The following is a 23521-nucleotide window of genomic DNA, read 5'->3' on the forward strand; positions in this document are numbered from 1 at the left end:
TCTGAAGAAGTGTGCATGCACACGAAAGCTCATACCAAGAACTAACTTAGTTGGTCTTTAAGGTGCTACTGGAAGGAAATTTTTTTTTTGTTTATTCAAATTTCTGTGATGGTAGGTATGATGTTTGTGGGGGGTGGTCTTGGGTTACACCCCTTCTGTGATGTATGTATGATGTATGGAGGGATGGTCTTGAGCTCCAGGGCAGGCAATTTAAAATGTCTATGTAAGGGCAGGCACACTTTGGTTCTGGGTCCTCCTCCTTTCCTGCGTGTAAGAGGAGCACCCTGTTGCAACAGATCAATAAAGATCAGGCTTACAAGCTGCTTTGCTTCTCAGTATTCTCTGGTTGGCCTCTGTTGTCTTCTCCTACCAATGGAGAACCTACAAAGGACTCTATAAGGGCTCTTGTGTCCCCCATAAGGCAATAAGGGCAGATTTTGTTTACAACAATCTATATGATCATGGGACATCCAGAAAGCTATATAAGAACACGAGGCCTTCCCAACGGAAGTCTCTCCTCCAAGAAATCCGGCGGCCTGAGACTCCGGGCTAGGAAACGGGAGAGTCAGGGAGAGCCAGCCCAGCACGCCACCCTTGGAGAACAACGCTTCTCATATATGAGAGTACAAAACCTTGTAAACATGGGACAGTATTTTATGACTTGAGGGTGGGGCTCAGTAACCCAGAACTAATAAGTCCCTCTGAGTTCAGTGGGGCCAACTCTCAGGCATAGTCCTAATTAATCCCCTGGAATTTGTAATTGCACAGTGGCACCTTCAGAGCCAGCTTTTCCTTGGGAGGTGGTCACTACTACTACTGCTACTACCAATAATAATGTTGTTGTTATTGTTGTTATTAAATTTGTAAACGTAAAAGAATTAATTTGCAAATTTGTAATTTGTAAATTAAATCTTTATTAAAGCCTATGCAAAATGACCTGGCCAAGCTAGGGCCATTGAGAAACAATACAGGGCCATTGAGAGAAACTTCTTCCTTGCCCTGAGGTGTGAACAGAGACTGGAGATTTGGAAGGTTGCCAGGGTCACTGGGTGTGAGGTGACAGGAGGAGAGGCTTAGAATCATAGAATTGTGGCGTTGGAAGGGACCCAAGGGTCATCTAGTCCAGCCCCCTGCAATGCAGAAATCTCAGTTAAAGCATCCTTGACAGATGGCCATCCAACCTCTGCTTAAAAACCTCCAAGGAAGGAGAGTTAACAACCTCCCGAGGGAGACAGTTCCACTGTCAAACAGCTCTTACTGTCAGAAAGATTTTCTTGTTTAGTCAGAATCTCCTTTGGTTCTGTATGTTTAGTCGGAAGCCATTGGTTCAAGTCCTACCCTCTAGAGCAGGATAAAACAAGCATGTTCCCCCTTCCACGTGTCAGCCCTTAAGATGTTTGAAGATGGTTATCATATCTCCTCTCAGCCTCCTCTTTTCCTGGCTTAACATACCAGCTCCTTCCACCATTCCTCCTAAGGCTTGGTTTCCACAGCAAGTGTTGCTGGGAAGAAGAAGTGGGAAGAAAGACAGATCTGGACTCCCTCCATGAAGACAAGGTGTAAACAGGTGAATAAACCGTATTTCTTAAAGCTATGACATTGTCCTGAACACACCATTAGCATGTTTTGTAATGAGGAATGTTCAATAAAAGGACGACTGGAAGGGCCTTTACTTTGTTATATATTCTACTTACATTCATGCCAGACTGAAGCCCAGACCTACCTAGAAAGCCACTCCCCTTCCCTGGGGGGGTGGAGTTGTGGGCGGGCAGCCGGGACCTCACTCTGACCCGGCAGGGGGCAGAGGGATGCCACCCACGTCATTAGGGCTCCCAGCCACGTCACGCCCCCTGGCTGACCAATTGGGTTAGCTGGGGGCGTGGCCAATGCAGTGCAGCTGGGGGGGGGCAACCTCTTCGCCTTCTTCTCGGGTCTCCCAGCCCGCCCACCCTCTTTTTTATGCATTCCTTGATTGTGGTCTTGCTATGACTAATGTTGGCCGCCTGGTTGTGGGGGCCAGGGAGGAATTTTTCCACTTGGCAAATTGGCAACAGCCATTTGGTTTTCGCCTGCCTTGTAGCAAACGTCACAACTTTGTAAGCCTTGTCATGGGAGGGGCGGTTGTTGTTGCCTCTGGCCTGCCCCTCCATGTTAAGGGTATCGCGTTAAAGGGATCCAGGGGTGTGGATCCTGTCCGAAGCCTGGGCTAGGGCCCTGCCACGGCCCCATCGGTGACCCTGGGGGTGCTCTTCATTGATGTATATCATAGGACTCCCCCTGTCGGTGGTTGACCAGAGACTTCCTGCAGACGGTCAGGAGTCAGGATATAGTCTGGCTTCACCCAAATGCCTAAGCCAAACCGCTCACATCTGTAACCAATAAAGTTGTAGCCTAATTTATCCCAATTAACCCAATGTGTGTTTATTTCAGAGGGAACTGGGGGCCCTGGGGCCTCACTACACAACCAAACAACAAAGAAAGGGAAAGAAGAAAACAAAGAAAAGGTGAGTCGGTAGGAAGAGAAAGAAAGAAAAGAGAGAAAGTGGAGGGGGGATGGAAGTCTTGTGTTTCAGGAGTCTCTCTTCAATATATAAACCCTTTTCCTCACACAGTGAGCTCTGCTATGACTTTACTTGAACAAAATGTCATGACTTATTTTTGCCACATTATTTGTCCATATTTTGCGCTTACTCTAGGTGGCGCCATCTGCCAGTTTCCCCCTTTGCTTATAATGGAATGGCACCACAATCAAAAAGGGAAACAGTTTTTTAAAAAAAACTTTAACCAAACAAAATGTTCACTGCTGCTATTACTGTATTCATATCTCCCATATTTCAAGTACAGTGGTACCTTGATTCTCAAACTTAATCCGTTCTGGAAGTCCGTTCAACTTCCAAAGCGTTCTAAAACCAAGGCGCGCTTTCCCATAGAAAGTAATGCAAAATGGATTAATCCGTTCCAGACTTTAAAAAAGTACAAGTAGTGTCAGGAGGAGATCAGATCTCCCTATTCTTTTTTTAAAAAAAACCCTCAATAGCAGTTAAGGGGAGAGGGGCAAATGAAGTGGGACAGTGCTTCTGGCGGAGAAGTTTAATCCTTTCCTAGTGCCATGTTCCCAATTAAAATCACACCATCAGGTTGTTTGCCCTATAGGGGAAAACACACATGCACAAATAAATGATTCTATGAAATAGCAGCTTTGGGGGTGGCATCATGATCTGACCTCCCCCCTCCATAGTTCTGCTTCCATTTTGTTTAAAAATGCAGCAGATCCCCAATGTCACACTGAGTTTGGCTCTTAGCTATAGAATCTCCTCCTTATTCTAGCTGCCTGTCTAGCTGCAGTGAGCTGTACTTGGTGATGAGATAATACTAAGGATACCTTATGTCTTGAGAGGAACAATGGAAATATCACCCGATTTTGCTCAACATGGTCCTTCTTTTGGGAGAGCAGCAGCATTTTGTATACAATGTGAGTAAACAATAAAGAAGTAAGGTACACCCTCCTGTATTGCTACTTCACAATAAGTTGTTCACACGTTAAAGGGATTAGAAAAAGAGGGGTTCAAACATCTGGGAGCGGATCAGAAGGGTCTAAATGGGGCTGGCACACTAATCACCCAAACTACACTTAGCCAGTAGGATGACTAAAACTGCAATCTTGGAATAAGCCTGACTGAACTCCATGGGGCTTACTTCTAAATGGATATGCATAGATTTTGCAATATAAACCCTGCAGTATTCATGCATTCATGCATTCATTTATTTATTTATTTCTACTACTACTATAAACCAGCATGCATTGTAGCATACAATCAGAAACTAAAAGACAAAGAAGACACAAAGATTAACAATTTATCATTTCTTCAATTTGGACACAATGATTACAAAAGCGTTTTTGTGAGTCTCATTTTGTATTACATGACATTGGAGCATTTAGGACTGTACAACGTTTGATCATTTTTATTTTATAGTAACAGAGCACAGAAAGTAGACCAAGCCTGTCCAAAAGTGCACTTGTATAAATGTGAAAATAGCAAGCTGCCTTTGGGTTTTGCAGATGTATTCTTTTTCAGGCAGGCAGGAATAATGAAGAATAAAGCATTAAAATTTGCATATGCACCTTTGTAGAAGTTGGTCCAGTTAAAGGTGTCACTTTAAGAGTTTTCCCTCCTCTTAATTCTCTGGAACTTCCATTCCCCACGCTAAAGACATTGAAATTGTTATTATGATTCAGACTCATCTTAGCAGCATTTCATACATTATGCGGCGACAACAAAGGTTTGTCACCAATGAACATACAGGGAACCACAATCTCATTTTCAGATATATAGACTTTAAAAACATACTGTGGGAAGAGGCCAGATAAACAGCATAAATTCTGCAGTCGTTGTAGGTTAAATTCTACCAAAAAAAACCACCCCAAAACATTTTTAAGATACTCTCATTCTTCAGAATGCTTGTTCTTTGACTGAAAACATGTTACTAAAGTACATTCTTTGATTCTCTGGAAAAATCCTGCAGTTGATTCATAGCTGTTGTTGCCGCTGTTCCAGAAGAAAGGAAGCGCTGAGTTGCCTGCTCGCTATTTCTTATTTGAAAGAGCTACTGCAACAATTAAGGCAACCACTAGGACAGCCCCACCAACCGAGACCAGAATGGTGATTACTATCATTCCTCCGGCTCGCTCAAACATCACATCAGCAGTTTCATAGTTTGTCACTGGAATGCAAAAGGAAAACGGGTTCAAGAATTAAACACAGGGGTCAGCAAATTTTTTCAGCAGGGGGCTGGTCCACTGTCCCTCAGATCTTCTGGGGGGGCCAGACTATATTTTTTGGGGGGAGGGAATGAACGAATTCCTATGCCCCACAAATAACCCAGAGATGCATTTTAAATAAAAGGACACATTCTACTCATGTAAAAACAAGCTGATTCCCGGACCATCCACGGGCCGGATTGAGAAGGCGATTGGGCCGAATCTGGCCCCCAGGCCTTAGTTTGCCTACCCATGAATTAAAGCAATCAAGACAGATTGGGTCAAAGTCCATTTTATATCCCTACTAAGGAAGTACTTTATACTTATGTATAACAACTTAAAATATCGCACTGAGGTATTCAGGCAGGACTTGTATAACACGAGTATACACACAACATATTCCTATTGAATCAACAAGGTGGCAGAGTGTCAGTGTGGTCCCACGTGACTGAACACTCCTTCCTACAGAAAGAACATTCCTTCCACACAGAGAACTAGAGGTCAGGAGGAAGAGTACCAACTTCTCCATGTCAGAAAAAACTAACCCCAGCAAAGTTGTTCCAAAGTTGTGTTAGATTTTTGGGGGGTGGGGGAAGCAAAGTGTATTGTGGCATAGTCTAAGAATTTTTAGTCTGGCCTACATGTGCACCTGTGAAGTGGACTCTAGTGTATGGAATCTATTGTCATAATAAAAGTGGATAGACTTTAAGGTTCCGCTTGTTCACAACTCACAAGTGTATCTATTTTTATTTTCACACAGTGGGTGGCATCCGTACATCAATAGCCACTTAGGTTACGCAGCAGTGGAAAACCCAGATTCAAAATATTTCACATACCAAGTAGGTGAATATTTTCTGCTACCATATCTGTCCTTAACTGCACAGATATTTTTTAACTGGGCAATGTGTTACATTCTAGGATATATCTATTCATTTCTGAAACTCACCATTTTTGGTCTGTATTGCTGTTGACCAATCTGTATGAGCTCTTATTGTAGACTTGCCATCCAAGAAAAAGTAGTTCACCCTAGAAAATAGAGATTAAAAGGCCAGGGAAAATTCATATGCACTTTAAAATATCAAGTATGAAAATAGAACTGGAGACAATCTCAGTGTAGTCTTTGTCCCATGTTTTAACGTGTTAAATAGGAATGTTCGACCCACCATCCTGAATCCATAGTCTTAGCTTCTATTATTAAAATTTGGTATTGCCCTGGGGGGAATGTTGCCTTTTTAGAATACTGGTGCTATGTACTTTTGCTTTTATCTTGGAAAATAAATGCAGGTGGTGGGCAAATAATGGCCATAATTAAAAGTGCGCAAACATCATAAAGTTATTGATAACAACCAAAATCACTTACCTGGTTCAACCTGTCTCTTCTACTATTTTTGAACTGAAAACCTTACTTTTCTTATAAAACTCTCTCAAGATCCATTTTAAATGTTATATTTTGTTCTGTTTTGTTGGTATGTAACAAAACGTTTTGTAATTGATTCCGTACATTTTGGATAATCAGAAAACCAATAAAAAGTTAATACTGAAAGAAGAAGAATATAGTAATTTTCTTTTTTTTTAAATGCCCTGAAAAGGATACTGGAGGAAACAGGTCAGTGCCGCTCCTCTGTAGTCTATTGCCAGAGGCAGTGGATTCAAGTTTTGGTCTGCTAAACCAACACTGACGCACTGCCAACCACATTCATACATAATAGGACAAAATTATCATTTGTATGGTACTAGTTAAACCCAAAAGATCTATCGTTAATAGATAAGCAAAGGATGAGGAGTTTCTCCTACCCCACAAGCAGCCTAATTTTATTTAAGTGGTAAACCTGTGTGGACTATGCCACTCCAGATTGTATTAAAATTCTTCTCCCTATAAAAAGATTTCTTCCATATATAAAAAACCAGGGGAGCCTAGCTTTTGCCCCATCATCATGCTAATTCTCCATGTGTATATACGGAGAATTCAGACATAAGGAGCCCCCTCTGTATTCTCAAATGGTACGGATCCCATTCACTGAGAACCAGAATATTGTGTGCCTATCCTGAGAGCATTCCAAAGGCAAGGTTCCTTGTGACAGGTTTTTCTCCTGCTGATTGTAAACTATTTTAAACACAAGCTTGATGTTTGCAGTGTTCTGTTTTCCATTTAAGAATGCTACAACCTCAGTTCCACCCCTGCCTGGTTGCAGCCCAGCATACACCAGTAACCATCTGAAAAGTACAGATGTTTAGCCTCTAAAATTAGTGCATGGTCTGTAAATAAAATATACATTATTTTTAAAAAGTCAGAGGTACATCATAGTTCAATCAGTGCAATCAGGTGCAATCAGTGTTCATAGTTACCTATAAAATGTGGATGGCTTGAGGGCTTGATTGCAGAAGGGACCTTTAGTTTGACGGCAAAATTCTGATCCCACCTGGTAGCCTACGACTGTCATGAGCTCATATTGGCTGTTATCTAAATCCAGTACCACAATGTCCCTAGTTACTTCACAGGAGACACTCTTGAATTCACCAGCAAAATAAAGAGTGGCTTGAGGTGTCTTACGGAGATTTTCAATCTGTTCAGTATCTGTCACACCTTCAAAAGATGAAGAACAGCCCATAATATGATAATCACAAACATATTTCATCAGTACAGCACAACATGTAGAAACAGAAAATGCTACAGCTCTTCTGGGATGGCACCTGTTCAGATGGCAGGTGAGGGATTGCATCTTTGATATGGAAACAAGAATAAACTTTCTATGCATGCATAAAAAGCTAGCCCAGCCTTCTTCTTGACATGCTGGATTTCTCTGTTTGAGGGGCCTCTCTCTTTCCTTTTTCAAAAATGGATCACTGAAAAATGAAATCCCTTCTTCTTGGAAGCCTGCACTGGTAGAAATGAGAAAGAATACTACATGCTATTTCCATACCCTCCAAATTTTTGTTCCCAAAATTGGGACATCAGGAGGGACGCGCCTTCTTCTTTTCCGGCACTCTGGCACTCATTAGCAGGATCACACCAGAAGTGGTCCAGCACTCTGGACTCGCACCAGATGAAAAAACAGGACCTTCTGGGCAGTGGCAGAGCTTCATGCTCCGGTACCAGGGGGCGGAGAGCAGGCGGTGGCATGGCATGTGTCCTGGGAGCATGGCATACCACCTGCTGGAGCGTGGCACCTAGCGGGGGTCAGCCATGATGGCACCCCACCGGGATGGAGCTGCCATGGGGGTGCACTCCCCCCACACTCCTCTTCCTCCGCCAGTGCTTCCGGGATCCAAACAGAAGCTGGGATTGGCTTCTGTGATCTGGTATGTCCCTCTTAAAATGGGACACTTGAGGGACAGGCACTAGCAATCATGAGCTCCAAATTCTTGTCATCCAAAATAGTGTCAGGTAAAGACATTTCAAGGATTATATAAAGCCAAGAAGTAGAGAGAAGACTAGACTCATCATTCTGCTAAATTCTTCAGCTTAATGGAGGGGAGGGGGAATGATTGTGTGCACCTCTCTGTGCCCCTCTATATCTGTAAATCCAAGCAAACAGAACAACATGGCCCAAGAGCTTAGGGGGACTAAAACGTGATCCAGGACCTATTCATTTTCTTGAATATATGACCACCTTCCTTTGTAATACAGGCCAACCGTCAAACCCAGTTGTATTTATTGTACTCCCCACCCTCCCACTTTGTACTGTTATGCTGGTTAGCGCTTTGGGTGCCTCTGGGTCAAAATACTGTACATAAATACGCCACAGCATAGCATAACATCCTTGGGGAGCCCTTTCCAGTAGCAAAGAGCCCATCATTTCCCCAGTTTCCATTGCTCAAGTCTACGGCTTGGCTAAATGACAGAAAATCGTTCTCATTTACAGTTTTAATATTGTGAGATGGACAGATAAGGAAGCATAAAATATGTTGTATTTTTCTTTCCTCAAACACTCTTATTGCATGTCCAGATAAGGAAAAGAGAAAAAGATTACAGCACTCAGTCGCTAATTCTCTACGTTATGAAGGAGTCCCTGAAAAATTGTCCAAGTATTCTGTTGGCCATTTCAAAGCAAGAGGGATTGGGACTGGAAAGTCCAGCTGAGACGTACATTAATGGAAAAGGAATGAAGCAAAACGTGGAACAGAAATGCTGTAGTTTTTATCTTCAGTTCTTGATCAGCAAGTTTTGCTTGTCTGTGTGGTGCCACCAGACTGATGTATGAAGGATAAGGAAAACATCTGCCCCCCTCTCAGGTCACACCTGCTGGTGACTCTTGTTATTTTAACCTTTCTCAGGCTGGACTGCAGTTTTAAAACCTGGTTTTGAAAATCGTATACTGAGCACTTGGGATATAAATGGATATGAATGTTAATGTTTTTCCCTATGTTTCAGGCACTCGGCATTTAAATGCCCTTGAGGGGGGTTGCATGGGAGCTGTGTGGAAATAAGTTTTTAAAATTCACACAGCCGCAGGTTCATCACTTCTGGAAGACAGCTGCAACAGACCATCCTCTCAGCTACTGACTTCTGCTCAAAGTAGAATGCTGAGGTTTGTCCTCTGGAGAAACATGAGAGACTTTTAATAGAAGGGAAACAATTATTAAACCAAGGGGGGCTACCCTTTGGCCTTCCAAATGTTGTTGAACTATAATGCCCATCATTCCTGCCTACTGGGGCTGATAGGAAGTGGAGCCCAACAAAATCTAGAGGGCCACAGTTCTCCATATCTGGATTAGAGTAACGAAATCTCTCAGACAGGATCCCGCTCATTCCTGCATGGCTGCATCAAATGTTACATGCACACACATACATACATAAGTCCCATACCTGGCAAAGTGGACGAGTCAGGAAGCTGAGCTACAGCTATTCTCACTGTGGCTGGAGTAAACTTTGCGGTGGTAACACACTTTGGGATATTGACAAGAAAGTAGGTGCTCATGTAGGTTGTTAAAAGCATGCTGTTGTTAGGGAAAAAATCCAGTGCTGAAAAACAAAATGAAAAGTAACCACATGGTATTGTTCCATGGGATGGCTAATTTCTCGCAAACCCTGTCAATTGAATAATGTGCACTTTTCAAAGTGCCTTTGCTTGAATCACACCCCCCAAACTTGCAGATAGCCATCACTAAGGGCAAAGACATAAACAGACATTTATTGCTATGTTCAGAGCAGGCTCCTACTTTTAAACCAGCTCCATCTTCTCCCAGTCAGAAGGGGGCAAGAATTATTGTGAAACTTTCAGTGGTACTGCTTCTGAAAGTCCCAAGTCTACAGCACTGACATAGGCTGCTCCTATTCAGAAGCTGTTGTACAAAATGCTTGATGGCAGCTGCTGCAGAATGCCATACCATGTGCCAAATTTTCTCCACACACACTCAACAATATTCAATAGCTGAATGTGTTGTGCTGTTTCAAATTGCAGGCCCAGTGAGATGCTGCAGTGGGCTGGCTCAGGCATGCAGGTCCATCACTTCATGAGCACAGCCCTCAATCGTGACAGCTGTGTCTGAATGAACCATCAGCCAGGTTTTGGCTTATTTCAAATGCAGGGCTTTTTGGTAGAACCAGCTCAGTTTAGCTGCCATTCTCAAGTGATGAGAAACTGCGCACACATGGTTCTAAGTAATAAAAGAAGACTAATTCCTTCAGTTGAGTTGCCTAAGTGGTTTAAATTTTTCTCTATGAAAGAATTATGCTACTGAAGACTAAACTGCTCCCTAGTGAAAAAGAACTCATTTAATACTCAAAGATAGCTAGAAGGATTATACCCTTCAAAAAAGATAGATAGATAGATAGATGATAGATAGATAGATAGACGCACAAATGGGGGTGGAGTTTCAAAGAACTGGAGCTCTTCAGTGTATATAGGTCAGAAGTAGGGAATGTTTTCCCGCCAGAGGCCACATTCTCTTCCAGAGAGGCTTCTGGAGGCCACATGCTAATGGTAGGCAGGGCCAGGGGCAAAAGTGACCCCTGAATGTGAATGTTGCCATACTCCGAGGAGACCTTCCAGGCAGGCAAAAACACTGAAGTAGAGTTTGAAGCAGTCATTGAGGGATGAGGCCTTCTGAGAGAGGGTGTGTGGCTGAGGAGGGACACAAGCCAGGGAGAGTCCGAAGGGCCAGAGAGACGGATCTGAGGTGCTGGCGTAAGGCAAGGAAACATCAAACTTCAGTCTGCACAGGCGGAGGGCCAGTCAAAAAGGCAGTAACCCTACTTTGGACACAGAGAAGAAGGAAGCTTTTCACCCTATCAGTTTATCATAATAATCCATCTCTATTCAAATGTGTTTTTTAATCTCAGCAAACAACCTAAAAACAATAACCTGAAAAACTCATTAGCTGCCCATCAGCATGTTTGCCCTTTAGCCATCCAGGCCCAGCCGCTGCTACCTTTCTCAAGAGATCATTACAGCAGCGAAACATGTTTTGCATACAGCATTGCAAGAATAATTGAAATATGATGTTGTTAACATTGCAGCTTCTCTGATGTAATTCTGCAAACAGTGGCAGGGAACATAAAGCTTATTTAGTTTCTTCCCTAACAGCTTCATATGAAATGTATCTTACGTTGCTCTATTTATATCTCTGAAAATATATCACAAGCAAAATGATTTCTCCATTATTGCTTTAACATACAGATGTCCTTTCTAGCTTTCTACTCATGTCATGAGGCTTTCTAGTCATTTGTTATTTCTCGGCGATAATCAGTTATAGCCTTGAAGGTTTCAGTTCTTTCTCAGACATATACAATGCAACTCCACTGAATTATTAGTTGTGATTCTTTGTTTTCTGAAGTGCTGCTTGGAACTGTACATAAAAGTAAATTTCTTTATGACAAGGATGGATTTATTGTAAGGTTGCCAAGAAAAAAACATTGAAGCAAAGTTATTATGCTTTTAACATCTGCGTGAGAAGCAGAAATTCAGCTCTTTGGGGGCATCCAGTTGTAATAATGGGGAAAGCTTAAGTATCTGAATTTTTACTTGTCACACAGCTTTTAAAGGTACAGGACTCTCCCAAGGGAAGAAAACAACAACAGTGGAAGAGAAAGTCGGAAAGTATCAGCAGAATCAGATCATGATGACAAAAAATTATGGATTAAATATTTTGCAAGCAAATAATATGTGTAGTGTAGAACATAAACTGTTATTTAATATGAACAGTTATTTGCCATAAAACATCACCCAAATATATGGAACTTCATCAATATAAATTTATGTACTGAGACGACAGTGGGCTTTTATGTTCCTGCCATCCAGACCAAGCTCTACACTTCAACGCTTTGGCAACCTATTCCTGCTCAAGCAAGAAGGTAATACTTACTGATTTTTTCCAGGTCTTCCACTAGAACAGCCCATCCAGATCCCAAACTGCCAAGCAAACACAAGAGCAAACTCAGCTTCATGTTGTACAGCTAGCACCCAAGACTTAACCAAGTGGCCAACTGAAAGGACAGTTGATCGAACGGCAAGTTTTCTGCTTCGGCCAGGTGGGCGGGGGGCGGGCGGTGTGGATGGGCAGCCCATTCTTTTGTAAGCATGAAATGGGCCAGAAAAACAAGGAAAACAAGATAATCAGGTGCTGCACAAGCAGGACACTTATGCAAGAACACAGTCCTTAACGTATTGGGAACTGCATACTTACCTATAAAAGCACTTACAGGAATGTTAAAAAAAAATTATTATGAGAACTGGGCTGAAACAAGATAGTTTTCTTTTTATATTCCTAATGGAGTCCATTCTTTCAGAAGAATATCAGGAGCATACCCATGGTAATATTTAACATTTACATACAGCTTCAGATATTAAAAAAAACTTGTTAGTGTGTGAGAGGTTCCAAAGTCATCTGTCTGTGCCTGGAGTTAATGTTGTTAATGTGGGGTAGACTGTAGAAAATAAATAACATACACATTATGTGATCAAGGTAACTTGAGAGACCACCTTCCCCCTTCCATCCCTGGTAGCTCAGGGCATTCAGCAGGAGGGTTTCTCCCTGAAGTCCTTAACGCTAAGAAGCCTGCACTACAGCAACTTAGAAGAGGGCTGCGGCTGCCCCTGTTTTTGGGGCATCATAATTTTGAGATACAACTGAAGACATTTTTGTTTCAACAACCTTTTCCAGCTGGATGGAAAACCCACCTACGTACTCATCTCTGCCTTCGGTGTTCATTTTCTATTGTTTTAAAACTGATCCTTCATTTTCTCTGTATTTCTTTTGAACCTATTTTAGTTATTTTTATTGTAAATCACTTTGAGACTTATGTAAAAATCAATTAATAAACTAATAAAATTATTATCATTTCTATTTTTCAAAAAAGTTAACTTTCTACTGTAAATGTACCCTTCCATGCAAAAACAGCATATGTAGTCTTTGGGAATTCGATAGATCTGCAGGTATGTATTTTTTCTGTTGTATTTGGGCTCATCCTCACTTCCGCTTGTCCTGTGCCTAAAAAGCATGGGGCTGAGCAGTTTTCTCCTTGCCGCACTCCCAGGGTGAAGTGTGGGGGAGCCAGGGGGGCCGTGACCCCGGGCACACAATATGGGAGGCGCAAACCAGCCCCCCCAAGATCCCCATAGCGCCCTGCCAGGCTGTGGCAGTGAGGAAAAGGTTCTTCACCCTTCATGTCCCACCTTGCCCAGCTCACAAGTGCCTGCCTGTCAGCGGTGAGGGCTGGATGAGTGCGGAGGCTGAAGAGCACTCTCTCTGCCCCACCCCTGACCTGGAAAACCACCTATTCTCAGGGGAAACCCACTGTTCAGCTCTAAATCGGAAGAAACTGCAACCCACAGAAAACCCAACAAGCCATTTGCTCCAAATAAGTGCTAAAGAGCAATTTTCCCCAGGGGGAAAGAGGAAGTGTGGCTAAGCCCTTGACTCAAAAATAGTGCTAATGGGGTCTTCCAAATAGTAGCAACTCCTCCCAAGAACAAAGCATGGATCTCACAGAAGCACTACTCTTTGTTGCAGAGGGTTAGAACTTGTCCCTGTTTTGCCACAGCAGTAACTTGTCCACCTCTACTAGGCACCTAAGGATGCCATGTGTCCTAGTATGACCTAGTTATTTATACCCCTCTTGGCTTCACAGCCTCCTCCAACCTGGAAATTGTTTGGGGAGCCTGGGATTCTGAGTCGGAAGCCATCTGTTTTAAATGTGCTTGAAATGTATGGTGTGCCTGCAGCCTGAGATTCTTTTGCTTTGGTTTCTGACAGCGGAAAGGTCAGTCTTGTCCGGTCCTATCCCTTCACCACTGTCCCTGCCTTTCATTCTGTTTCAAAGTTCATGACCTCTGCAAACAGGTTCAGCTACATGCTTTGATGACCTATAATCTTTAACTACATCATATTTGAGTACAAGGTGGTTCTTGCCCATGTTCCAGAGCCTTCTCATCTCAATGGCATGAGGAGCATGCAAGCTGGCTAGAGAAAGCTAGTGGTAATCAAATCAAGAGAAACTTGATTTACCACAGGGGTGGGGTTCTGTTTTGGCTCAGTGGGCCAGATCCTTATCTGTTCCCACCTTGTGGGCAACGTTGACAGGTGGGGGGACAACCCACCTGCTAGTCAACTGACATGATTATGACATTATAACACCCTTCCTCCATGTAAAATACGGCCACAGTCATCCAGCAGGAGAAATCCAGGAGTTCAAGCCTAGCCCTTCCCTTGGCCTGCTGTGTTAGTTTTCAGTTTTCAGCATGCCTTTGTAACGCAGTCCTCAACCTGCCATCTGAATAGCACGGTCCTTCCCACAGCCCCCTAGGCAGGACCCATGATAATATCAAATTGACCACAAGGGAGTAAAGCACTGTGAATGGCAAACACAGCTGAGAGGAGAGGAGAGAGACATTGAAACATGCAGAGCTTTTGACTTCTTCAAGGCAAGTTGTGGGCAGGAAACACAATGCGTTCCTCTGGATTGTTTATTCTCAAAAAATTACACACATTTCTGTTCATTTAACTCAGAAGTGCAACATACCAGAAAGAACCAAGTTACATTTCTTCTCTTAATGAACAACATAGGATCGAATACTTAAGAGCTATAGGCCTGCACACCTGAAAGGAGGAAATGTAAAGCTTCTGCTTCCCATTTTAAACTGTTCACAGTTGCCCATGACATCTGACGGCTGTGGGTTGCTTAAACTATCGTTAATGTGAAGAAGCCCAAAGATCCCAGCATGTTTATTAAGCCACAGTTTCCTGCAATGGTGAACCATGTGAGTCTAAGTCTCACTTATAATGGGAAAGACAGTTTCTCAATACTGTACATATGAACCAGGCTATTGGGCAAATATAAGTGCAAATAGCTTCATCTGCAGTCTGAAACAAGACACGGTGACTGGGGCTGGGCAAGTTACAACTATGGAGCACCGTTAAACTCTGTTCAAGCAGCGTTTTACCATTCTTCAGCTCCCGGTTTCACAGCTTGTATACTCATGCTCCAGAACTTCAAAGTATCTTTCAGTTTTTACCACAACACTTATGAATCATGCAATCAGCCAACAACATTAAAAAAAAAAAGCTTAAGCTTAAAGTATCTGGATTGAGATTTTTAGTTACAATATCACTTTACAAATCAAGTGGTCAATCCTACACTAGCTGTTACTAAACTACAACTCCCACCATCCATTGCCCACACTGCCTGGGACTGATGGGAGCTGGAATCCAAGTAGAGTTGGAGGCCACAAACTCCCCATCCCTCAGCCAAGTCAACAAAAAACTTTTTTGGGATGCCCTTCATTAGGTCTGATGTAGATTAGACTGACAACAGGGCCAGCAAAAATCATACTCGGCAACTCTTGCTGCGTGAAAACACCGCAGATTGTGTTATTAGAGGAGTATCGCGTCAGAACAAGGTCAAGAATGCTTAATCCGATGCCCTATTGTTCCAAGCGCAGGAAGATTTTCAGTAATGTCATGATGTACATTAAACAAATGAGCATTCTGGAATGTGGTTTCCCATGCAATTCTATGTATAAATGTTGCTCAGTTTCACCCTAAGACAGAGCTTAAGCAGCCACAACAATTTTCAGATTTGTAACCAGTTTCCTCTGCCATTCCCCTCCCCACTCGGCCACGCTGACTCTAATTACGCTTCTAATTATTCTCTTCTTTTAAATTGGAACTGAAATACAGCATCAATTATGATACCTTCAGAAGTTTAAATTTGTACTCTACTACAATCAATTTCCACAAATCAAATGATTGCTTTATAAAAACCACACATGCTAAATGACCCAGGCTATATCACTTAAATCAAGGCAGCCAGTTTGGTGTCTTTCAGATGTTTAGAACTACAACTCCCATAATCCCTGGCCACTGGCTATGTCGGATGGGGCTAATGGGAGTTGTAGTCAGAAATACTAGAAAACATCATATGGCCTACCCCCAACTTCAGTAAAAAGGACTTATAGCCCATTGCTCAAAGTTAAGAAGTCATTCAAGCAATTAATGTTAGAATATTATTTTGGACTCCCCACCCAGAAAAGGTCCCCTTTTAAACTTAAAAAAGCCATATAATTAAGTTCATCGCTGCTTGAGAATTGGAGATAAGTTCATGAATATTCCTGTTCTATGCATGGGACTAGTCACACGGGGTCACAGTTTTTTAAAGATGTGCAGTTTTGTAGCCAGACTTTGTATTCAAGTATCTGGGAGCATTGAAAGGACATCCACAGCTGGTTTGCCACCTTTTCTGACTTGAAGACTATATTTAGTGGGTGGAAGCAACTTCTAGTTCTGACTCAGAAGTTTCTAGCACTCTTGGAGAAGTCTGTTGGGTTGTTTGGGATTCATATCTCATCTCAGTGGGAGTCTCTTCTGATGCCCTGGGAAAGAAAGAGAGAAGGAAGGAAGGAAGGAAGGAGGGAGGGGTTCACATCACGCAACCTCTTGATCACCAGCTCACTTACATTTTAAACCAACTTCACTGAAAAGCATAATGTGAAGCAAGATGAATTTAATGCATATGCAAGCCAGCCCTATTTACGCCAACTGATTAGGACAAGTTCATGATAGCTCAAGCGACACTTAAGCAACTGAAACAGAAAGCCACCTCAATCACCTTCCAGAGCTGCTCTCTTAATGGTGCTATAAGGCTACATCTAGGGCAGTATTTTTCTGCAGCAAAACCTTTTGGGTTTCCTTCCCATGTGCATGAAGCTCTGAAGGGGTTCTATTGGGAGATGTTGATTAGATCTGAACCTTAATAATGGGTAGAGACAAAGCAGAGCACAAAAGAAACTCACGTTACAGTCAGAAGAGTAGCAGCAAGAAATCCAGCCACGAGGGTGAACATCAGCACACTCAGGATGGAAGTTATGACTATCATTCCACCACTTCTGCGACCTGGCCAGGTATCAATGGTGGAGGACCATTTCACTAGAAGAGGAAGTGGAGTGATGTCAGCCTTCTGCACAACCTATTTAGATGGGACAATGAAGTAGGGTTGCCATATTTCAAACAGTGAGAATCCGGGCAGAAGTTGTTGATTTTCCCAGACATTTAGCCGATTTCTACCTGGATGCTGCTTCTGACTGCAGTATTCCAGGTATGTCCACAAAATTCCAGGCGTATGGCAACCCTACAATGAAAGAGCACTTGGCAACTGGTAGTTTGTTGCTTTTAACAGGAGGATTTGGTATAACAATACTGGACAGCCAAACAAGAAATGCCACTCCCATGAAACATACTGTTGCATGCCACCCCAATCTCTGAGCAGTGCCAGATTCCAGGGGTTGCAGGTGCTCACCCAGGGTTCGTGTTTCTGTTTGGAATGAGGGACAGACGAGACTGTGGAATCTTTATGATGTATGGTTTATTTACACATATGTACAACCTGAACCTACGATTGAGGGGTTCGCAGCATCACCACTCCAAAAGGGTCTTGTTTCTTCCTTAGCTACAGCCTTGGATTCAAACAGAAATCATGCCTTGCTCTCAGGTATTGTTCTGACTCTCTCTCTAGCTTACTGCTTTACTTCTAGATCACATTACTGCCAAACTCTGCTCTCAACTCTGGTTTTTGTCCTTCTCACTTTCTGTGAGTTCCATTTGCCATCTCCCACAGAGCCCCTTCCTTTGTCCCCTGAATGGCTCATCACCCAGGCTATCACCTCAGCAGGAAGCTGGCCTGCCTATTCCAAGAATTAGAAGCCTTGGTTAAATTTTAATACTTGCTGGATCCAGGGATTAGAGGGGTCTCAGCATACAGTTTACTCCCCCCCCCCAAAAAACCCCTCATAATAATACTTACACTTTCTGGTTTTGATTGGTTGAGACCAGGGAGTTTGGTCTTTCATGACACCTGCTGTATTGTCTACAAGGACGTATTTAAACCTGGGAGCAAGAATGCGGAAAAGGCTTTACTGTTCCGATAACAGAAGACAACATCTTAACGCACCAAAACCCTGGCCTCTTACCTGCAGAATCCTCAGTGGAGGCTACAGTTCAGGCATAAGCAATAACCTATTAAGGCAGTTGGCGAGCTGCTAGACTTATTATTAAGGCCTGGCTTGAGAATCTGGATCTCTGCTTGAAAGAGATCTCAAGATGGTTCCTCCCAGGCTTTCTTGCCTTCCCCACCCCCTGCCACCCCCTTGCCCCAGCCACCTTCGCCCAGAAAACACACCTGAGTCCCTGCTGAGCTAAGGGAGCTTGAAGGCATAAAGCAGCAAGTGGAGAAGCCTGCACAGGCACCCTTCCTCCTGTCTTCTGCTTTAGATCAATGCCCTTCCATGACGGCTTTGCAGCTGTTTGTGGCAGAGACCCAAATTCCGACACTTTGGTCTCTACTGAATATTTAATCTAGGATTAGTATACTAAGCATGTGGACAGTGGAAGAGGGAACTCTCCTGATCCTGCTTCCTGAATGCAACTCCATTTTTTTAAAAAGGCCTCTAAAAGCAGAGCGTTTCTGCTGGGTGCTGTAGCCCTCCCTACATTTTGCAAGGAGTATTCTGAATGAAGCCAACTAATAAAAATCTGCTTTGGAGTCTTGGCGCATACTGTACGCATGTTTTGCTGATCTACCTCAGGCTATGGCAAGTGACTCAGAGGGCTGCCAAGGGACTGCAGTGAGGCTCCAGAGTCCTTGGGAAGAGACTTGCTGCAGTCACAGCTAAGTGCAGGTCAGCTGGATTATTTTAAATTTGTATGCTGTTTTGGGTATTTAAAAGCAGCTTGCACAAACATAAAGCAGCAGCAGGAACAATACTGCTGACTTGGGAGCAAAAGAGGTTTGCAAAGGAGAGGGGGCCTTTTCTGTGGTGGTGCCCCAGCTTTGGAATTCCCTCCCCAGGGAGGCACTGATGTTTCTCAATCTTTTCAGCATTGGCCAAGACATTGGTTTTATGACCTCTGTTTTGCTTAATAGTCTTGTAGTTCATTACCTTATTTCTACTGCTGCACTTAAGAGATTATATTGAATTTTTACTGCCCTGGAATCTCTGTAGAATACTTTAAAACAACCAAATTAAAAGAAGCAACAGCAAGACAATAAGAATAAAAGCCACCAAAAGCCTCAGCAAATGTGTTCTAACTGGCTTCCTGAAAAAGCTCATTTTCCAAGCTGGGCACTACACTGAGGAGTCTCAACCTCCCCCTCCAACCATCAACCACCCAATTTCACTTTGTGGGAATACCTGGGGAAGGATTTGGATGCTGATCTTAATTCCAGGAAGACTTATAATTATGCCACCATTCAATTGGATAGAGGGTGTTCTGTCCCTTTCAGATTAGCCTGAGCACTTACGTTTTAAAAACTTTCTTGGGAGAAATGCATACCTGTAGGCAGTGTCTTGGGAGAGAGGCGGATTACAAGCATCTAGAAAATTTGGGTCATACAAACAAGTGGCATCATCACCAACTCTGACCAGATACTGAGAGATGATGGCAGGTGCTTTGGTGGCGTCCACAGCATCAGACAGCTTGGGAAGCGACGCACAGTTTGGAACATTAAAGACCGCAGCTTTGTAAGGCCCACTTTGTCCTCCGCTGGTTTGTTGGAAAGTTGCATCGAGAGGTTTACTGCTATTGTCCATAACAAAGGAACCTGACGTACTTGCTGCAGCAGAAATGGACACATGCAAAAAGTTTACATGACAGTTTGTACATGGCACTCACCAGCACTATTAGCATATTTATTTAAGTAACTGTTAGCAGTGTTTTTTCTTGTGTCTCTGCAGGAGAATGGCCAGTGGCCATTTGCCAAAATGACTGTCTACCCATTCTCCACTCCCCATTCCAAACTTTGCCATCCAAGTGGAAACTGCTATCTATAATTGCTTCTGTATAGGAGCCTGTGACAGGGACAGGTTTACTCCAGTTCCAAACAATATAATATCAGCTTTTGGGGACCCCCCCTTGATCAAGGAAAGACACAATAAGCACCCACTTACCAGAGTCCTTCATGACATACAGGTATACTTCATAGGCTGCTCCTTTCAACATCGAGCCATCAAACACACAGAAGGGCTTCTCTAAAGCAACCGTTGTGAGGGTGGGATTGTTTGTGGCAAATTTGGGGTTTGCAATTTGTGGTCCCAGAGTCTGGCCTTCTAGAGTAAGAAGGAAAATTACTTGCTATTAATTTTGAAACAGTCAATCACTCAGCCTCCCAGGCTCAAACAAGAAGCTGTTGTACTCTTTGAACTTAGGGAGAGGGGTATATATACAGTCTCGTAATGTTGTCATGTGTCTGTCTTGAACCTTTCTGTTCTGTTCTTTAGCCCAAGCATGCACCCCACTTCTACTTTAAAACCATATATTTTTATGGTGGCAGTGTTGCTATGGCAACCCACATCAGAGCAGACGGTGACTCAGCAGTGGGTCCTGACCTACCAGTTGAAGACCCATGCCTGATGCTATCAAGACTAAGGGAATGACACCCGTGAGGATGCATTTTGCCACAGCCTAAGTGGCTGAGTTAGAAGCAAGGAGATTCTCCAGTCAGTTTTTTACCTCTATAGGAACTTCTCCGTTTCTACCTGTTGCCTAACAAAGGAGGGGGCCTTGCTGGTGCCTCTTTTGTGGAATGCTCTCTCACGAGATGCACACCTGCACACTCACTGTGGTCTCTTGAGGAACCAGGTGAAGACCTTTAATTTTTCACAGGCTGTTTAAATTACAATGGATGTGGCCATTTGCTTTCTTTCTTAGACTCTTAGACTCTTTCTTAGACTCTTGCATCAAATAATTCACTAGCTGTTTTTATGCCATTTAAAAATTATGTTTTGCTGGTTTACTCTGCTTTGCTAGTTTTGTTTTTACTTTATAATTGGATTTATTGTTTTTATTGTTTTAAACTGACCAGATTAAGGGATTTGTTTGGGACTTAAATGTGCTTGCAAACCAGTGTGTGAGTGGTATAGACTTTAACAAACACTGTATGACTAGTCTATATATTTAACAAAATATAGCACAGCCTTAAATTAGTCTGTCACTGTCCCATCTGCAGTATTTGGATGACAATACTAATTTGCTTTACAGGAGTTATGTAAGGATTACAAAACATATGTGAAGTGATTTGAATATTCACAAGCACTATCATCTGCACTAAGCTTCTTTCTGCCCTTAATACAGAAAAGAGAGTGGTTCTCCTTTCCATTTCCACAAACAGCAAGCTAACTACATCCAAAGTTACAGAGGTCAGGGACATTACAACTGCAGCACACCTTGCCCATAGGTCATATGTTCCTGTTCCTTTAACAGTTATTACATTGATCTTTGGTCATCTTTAGCACTTCCAAATCCTTACAGCAGCTGCTACCAGTAAATACCCAATCCTATGCAAATTTACAGGGCCCCCCCAGCAACCAATCCGGGAACCAGATAAGAAGATGGCTGCTATATGTTAGTAGTGTAATACATCGACAGGGTCTGCTTATCCTAAAGATTTTGCCTATAAAAACCACAGACACACAAGCCCTATCTATGTTTTTATTGCAGAGGTGGCCAGGCTTTAGATTTGTAGGATCCCAAGGTCCACCAACTAGGTGAGCATAACAAACAGATTGAGCCTAGGGATTTGCAATTGGTCCCATGACCAAGCTAACAAGCCATTTCACACAAAAATCTGTGCCTCATTTTTCCAGTCCCCTTCAAATATTCCCCCCCCCAGCAACCTATTTGGGAGGGAGCAGGGGAGAAAGCTCTTTAGTTGTTGCTATCCACAGATGTTTGAGAGTTAGGTCTCCAGGTGATTTTCAGGATATTGGCAAAAGTTTCTCCCTTAACAGAGAAAATAATACCCTCCTCTGCTTTGCACTCTTGATGTTGAACTGAAGAGCATCACCACTACCAGAAGTTGCTGCAACAGTTTATGCTGCTAATAATTGTTGTGGTACTTAGTTGTTCAAACATTCAAGGCCAGAATTAACACAATTGGTGTTACGTTGTTCAAAGCCACGGGCAAATATGATTAGTGATGCAAGACTTGAATTGTCAACAACACACAGCTATGAAAAATTACTCTTAACATCTATGTGTTAATTAATAAACCATGTGGAAGGAAGAGTAATGAAATTTAAACAGATATTGGCTTACCCAAGTATATTGTATCTACTTTAGTATCTTTTTGAGTTTAGGAAGACTATTATAAAGTATTGTCATTGGATATGTAATAATTGCACTCAGTACAGCAGCACATACAGTGCGGCAGAGAGATTAACACTGACCAAGTTGCTCTATTATGGTCCCCCTTTAAGGCGCTTGATGCTCTGGGACCTTGCAGTGAGGAGCAATCAAGGCACTCGGGTTACTTTTTGAAACAAAGGGGAAATTGTCAGTACCAGACATGCACATTTGAAAGCAAGTTCCATTGAACTTAATGGGCTTGCTTCCAATGCAATATATGCTTAAGATTACATTAGAGTGCCATGCCTGAAAAGTATTTCCTAAAAATAAAGAAGGAAGAGTCTTCTACTTTGAATCACAGAAAAAGAAAATTTCTCCCGTGGGGAGGAGTTTCCATGAAGAACCTTTCAGCCCAGTTGTGTAGCATAAACAGTATTAGGGAACAGGTTAAAGCAAGCGCCACTCCTGATTCCAATGACTTACCTATGCACAGCTGCCACAAACAGCAAAAAATCAGCTGCAGCCAGAAAGCCCACATAATCAGACAGTAGAGGAAGCCCCTGCTACCGGCAGCCCCAGCTCACAAATGCCAGCTCCACAGCTTGCACTAACTATATCAATGGTTCTACACCTTCCACTAATTGCTCTGTTCCACCAATCAGCGGCTCACATTCAGCTCCCTTTCAGGCACCCTTTCTCATCCCTGCCCCAAACACACATTATCATCTGCATCTAATCTGTTGGGGGGGGGAGCTGTGCCTGCCTCACCCAGTAGAAGCAGACTGCAGTCCTTCTGTCACAGTTTTAGCAAGGTCTCATTTTTAAAGTTTGCTGTGTTGCCAGTTGTTACTGGAATTTACTCATAGTTTTCCCAAGGAAGCAGCAGCTTATTCTGAAGTTAAAAGTAAAACCTCTTGCACAGGATGTTTTGCAATAAGAAAGGAAAGTATGTATGTATATTACATGCCTGAATGGCACCTGTAATAACAATAGCACATTGTTAGAAACTTTATTAGAGTGGCCAAGAGACTGGCCTTCCCCAACCTGGTGCCCTCCAGCCCACGGCAACCGTGACCCCCAGCCGTGTTGGCAGGGGCTGATGATGGCAGTTGCAGTCCGAAACATCCTGGAGCTCACCAGATGGATTAAGGCTGAATTAGAAAGGCACAAGTTATCTTTGGTCAAATCTCTGGCCCTCATCCTCCC

At 42.9% G+C, this 23521-nt stretch overlaps 2 protein-coding genes across 3 annotated transcripts; both read right to left on the reverse strand.

Moving 5' to 3' along the window:
* Positions 1–4049: 4049 nt before the first annotated feature.
* LOC128413535 (uncharacterized) lies at positions 4050–12232 on the reverse strand. 2 transcript variants are annotated; one of them, XM_053387595.1, is made up of 5 exons: positions 12065–12227; positions 9567–9722; positions 7106–7343; positions 5706–5785; positions 4050–4722 (listed from the first exon to the last, which is right to left on the reverse strand). In XM_053387595.1, the coding sequence occupies exons 1-5, from the start codon at positions 12144–12146 to the stop codon at positions 4586–4588; spliced, it is 693 nt and encodes a 230-aa protein (XP_053243570.1). In that variant the 5' UTR covers positions 12147–12227; the 3' UTR covers positions 4050–4585. The 2 variants fall into 2 exon arrangements, with proteins under 2 accessions (XP_053243570.1, XP_053243572.1); XM_053387597.1 differs by lacking the exon at positions 9567–9722 and having other exon boundaries at positions 12065–12232.
* Positions 12233–15089: 2857 nt separating this feature from the next.
* UPK3A (uroplakin 3A) lies at positions 15090–22889 on the reverse strand. Its single transcript, XM_053387411.1, has 6 exons — positions 22799–22889; positions 20140–20298; positions 19526–19805; positions 17997–18079; positions 16990–17122; positions 15090–16569 (listed from the first exon to the last, which is right to left on the reverse strand). The coding sequence occupies exons 1-6, from the start codon at positions 22851–22853 to the stop codon at positions 16455–16457; spliced, it is 825 nt and encodes a 274-aa protein (XP_053243386.1). The 5' UTR covers positions 22854–22889; the 3' UTR covers positions 15090–16454.
* Between the last annotated feature and the right edge of the window lie 632 nt (positions 22890–23521).

Source organism: Podarcis raffonei, chromosome 5, assembly GCF_027172205.1.
Source record: "Podarcis raffonei isolate rPodRaf1 chromosome 5, rPodRaf1.pri, whole genome shotgun sequence".
In the NCBI taxonomy this organism is placed as follows: Eukaryota; Metazoa; Chordata; class Lepidosauria; order Squamata; family Lacertidae; genus Podarcis; species Podarcis raffonei.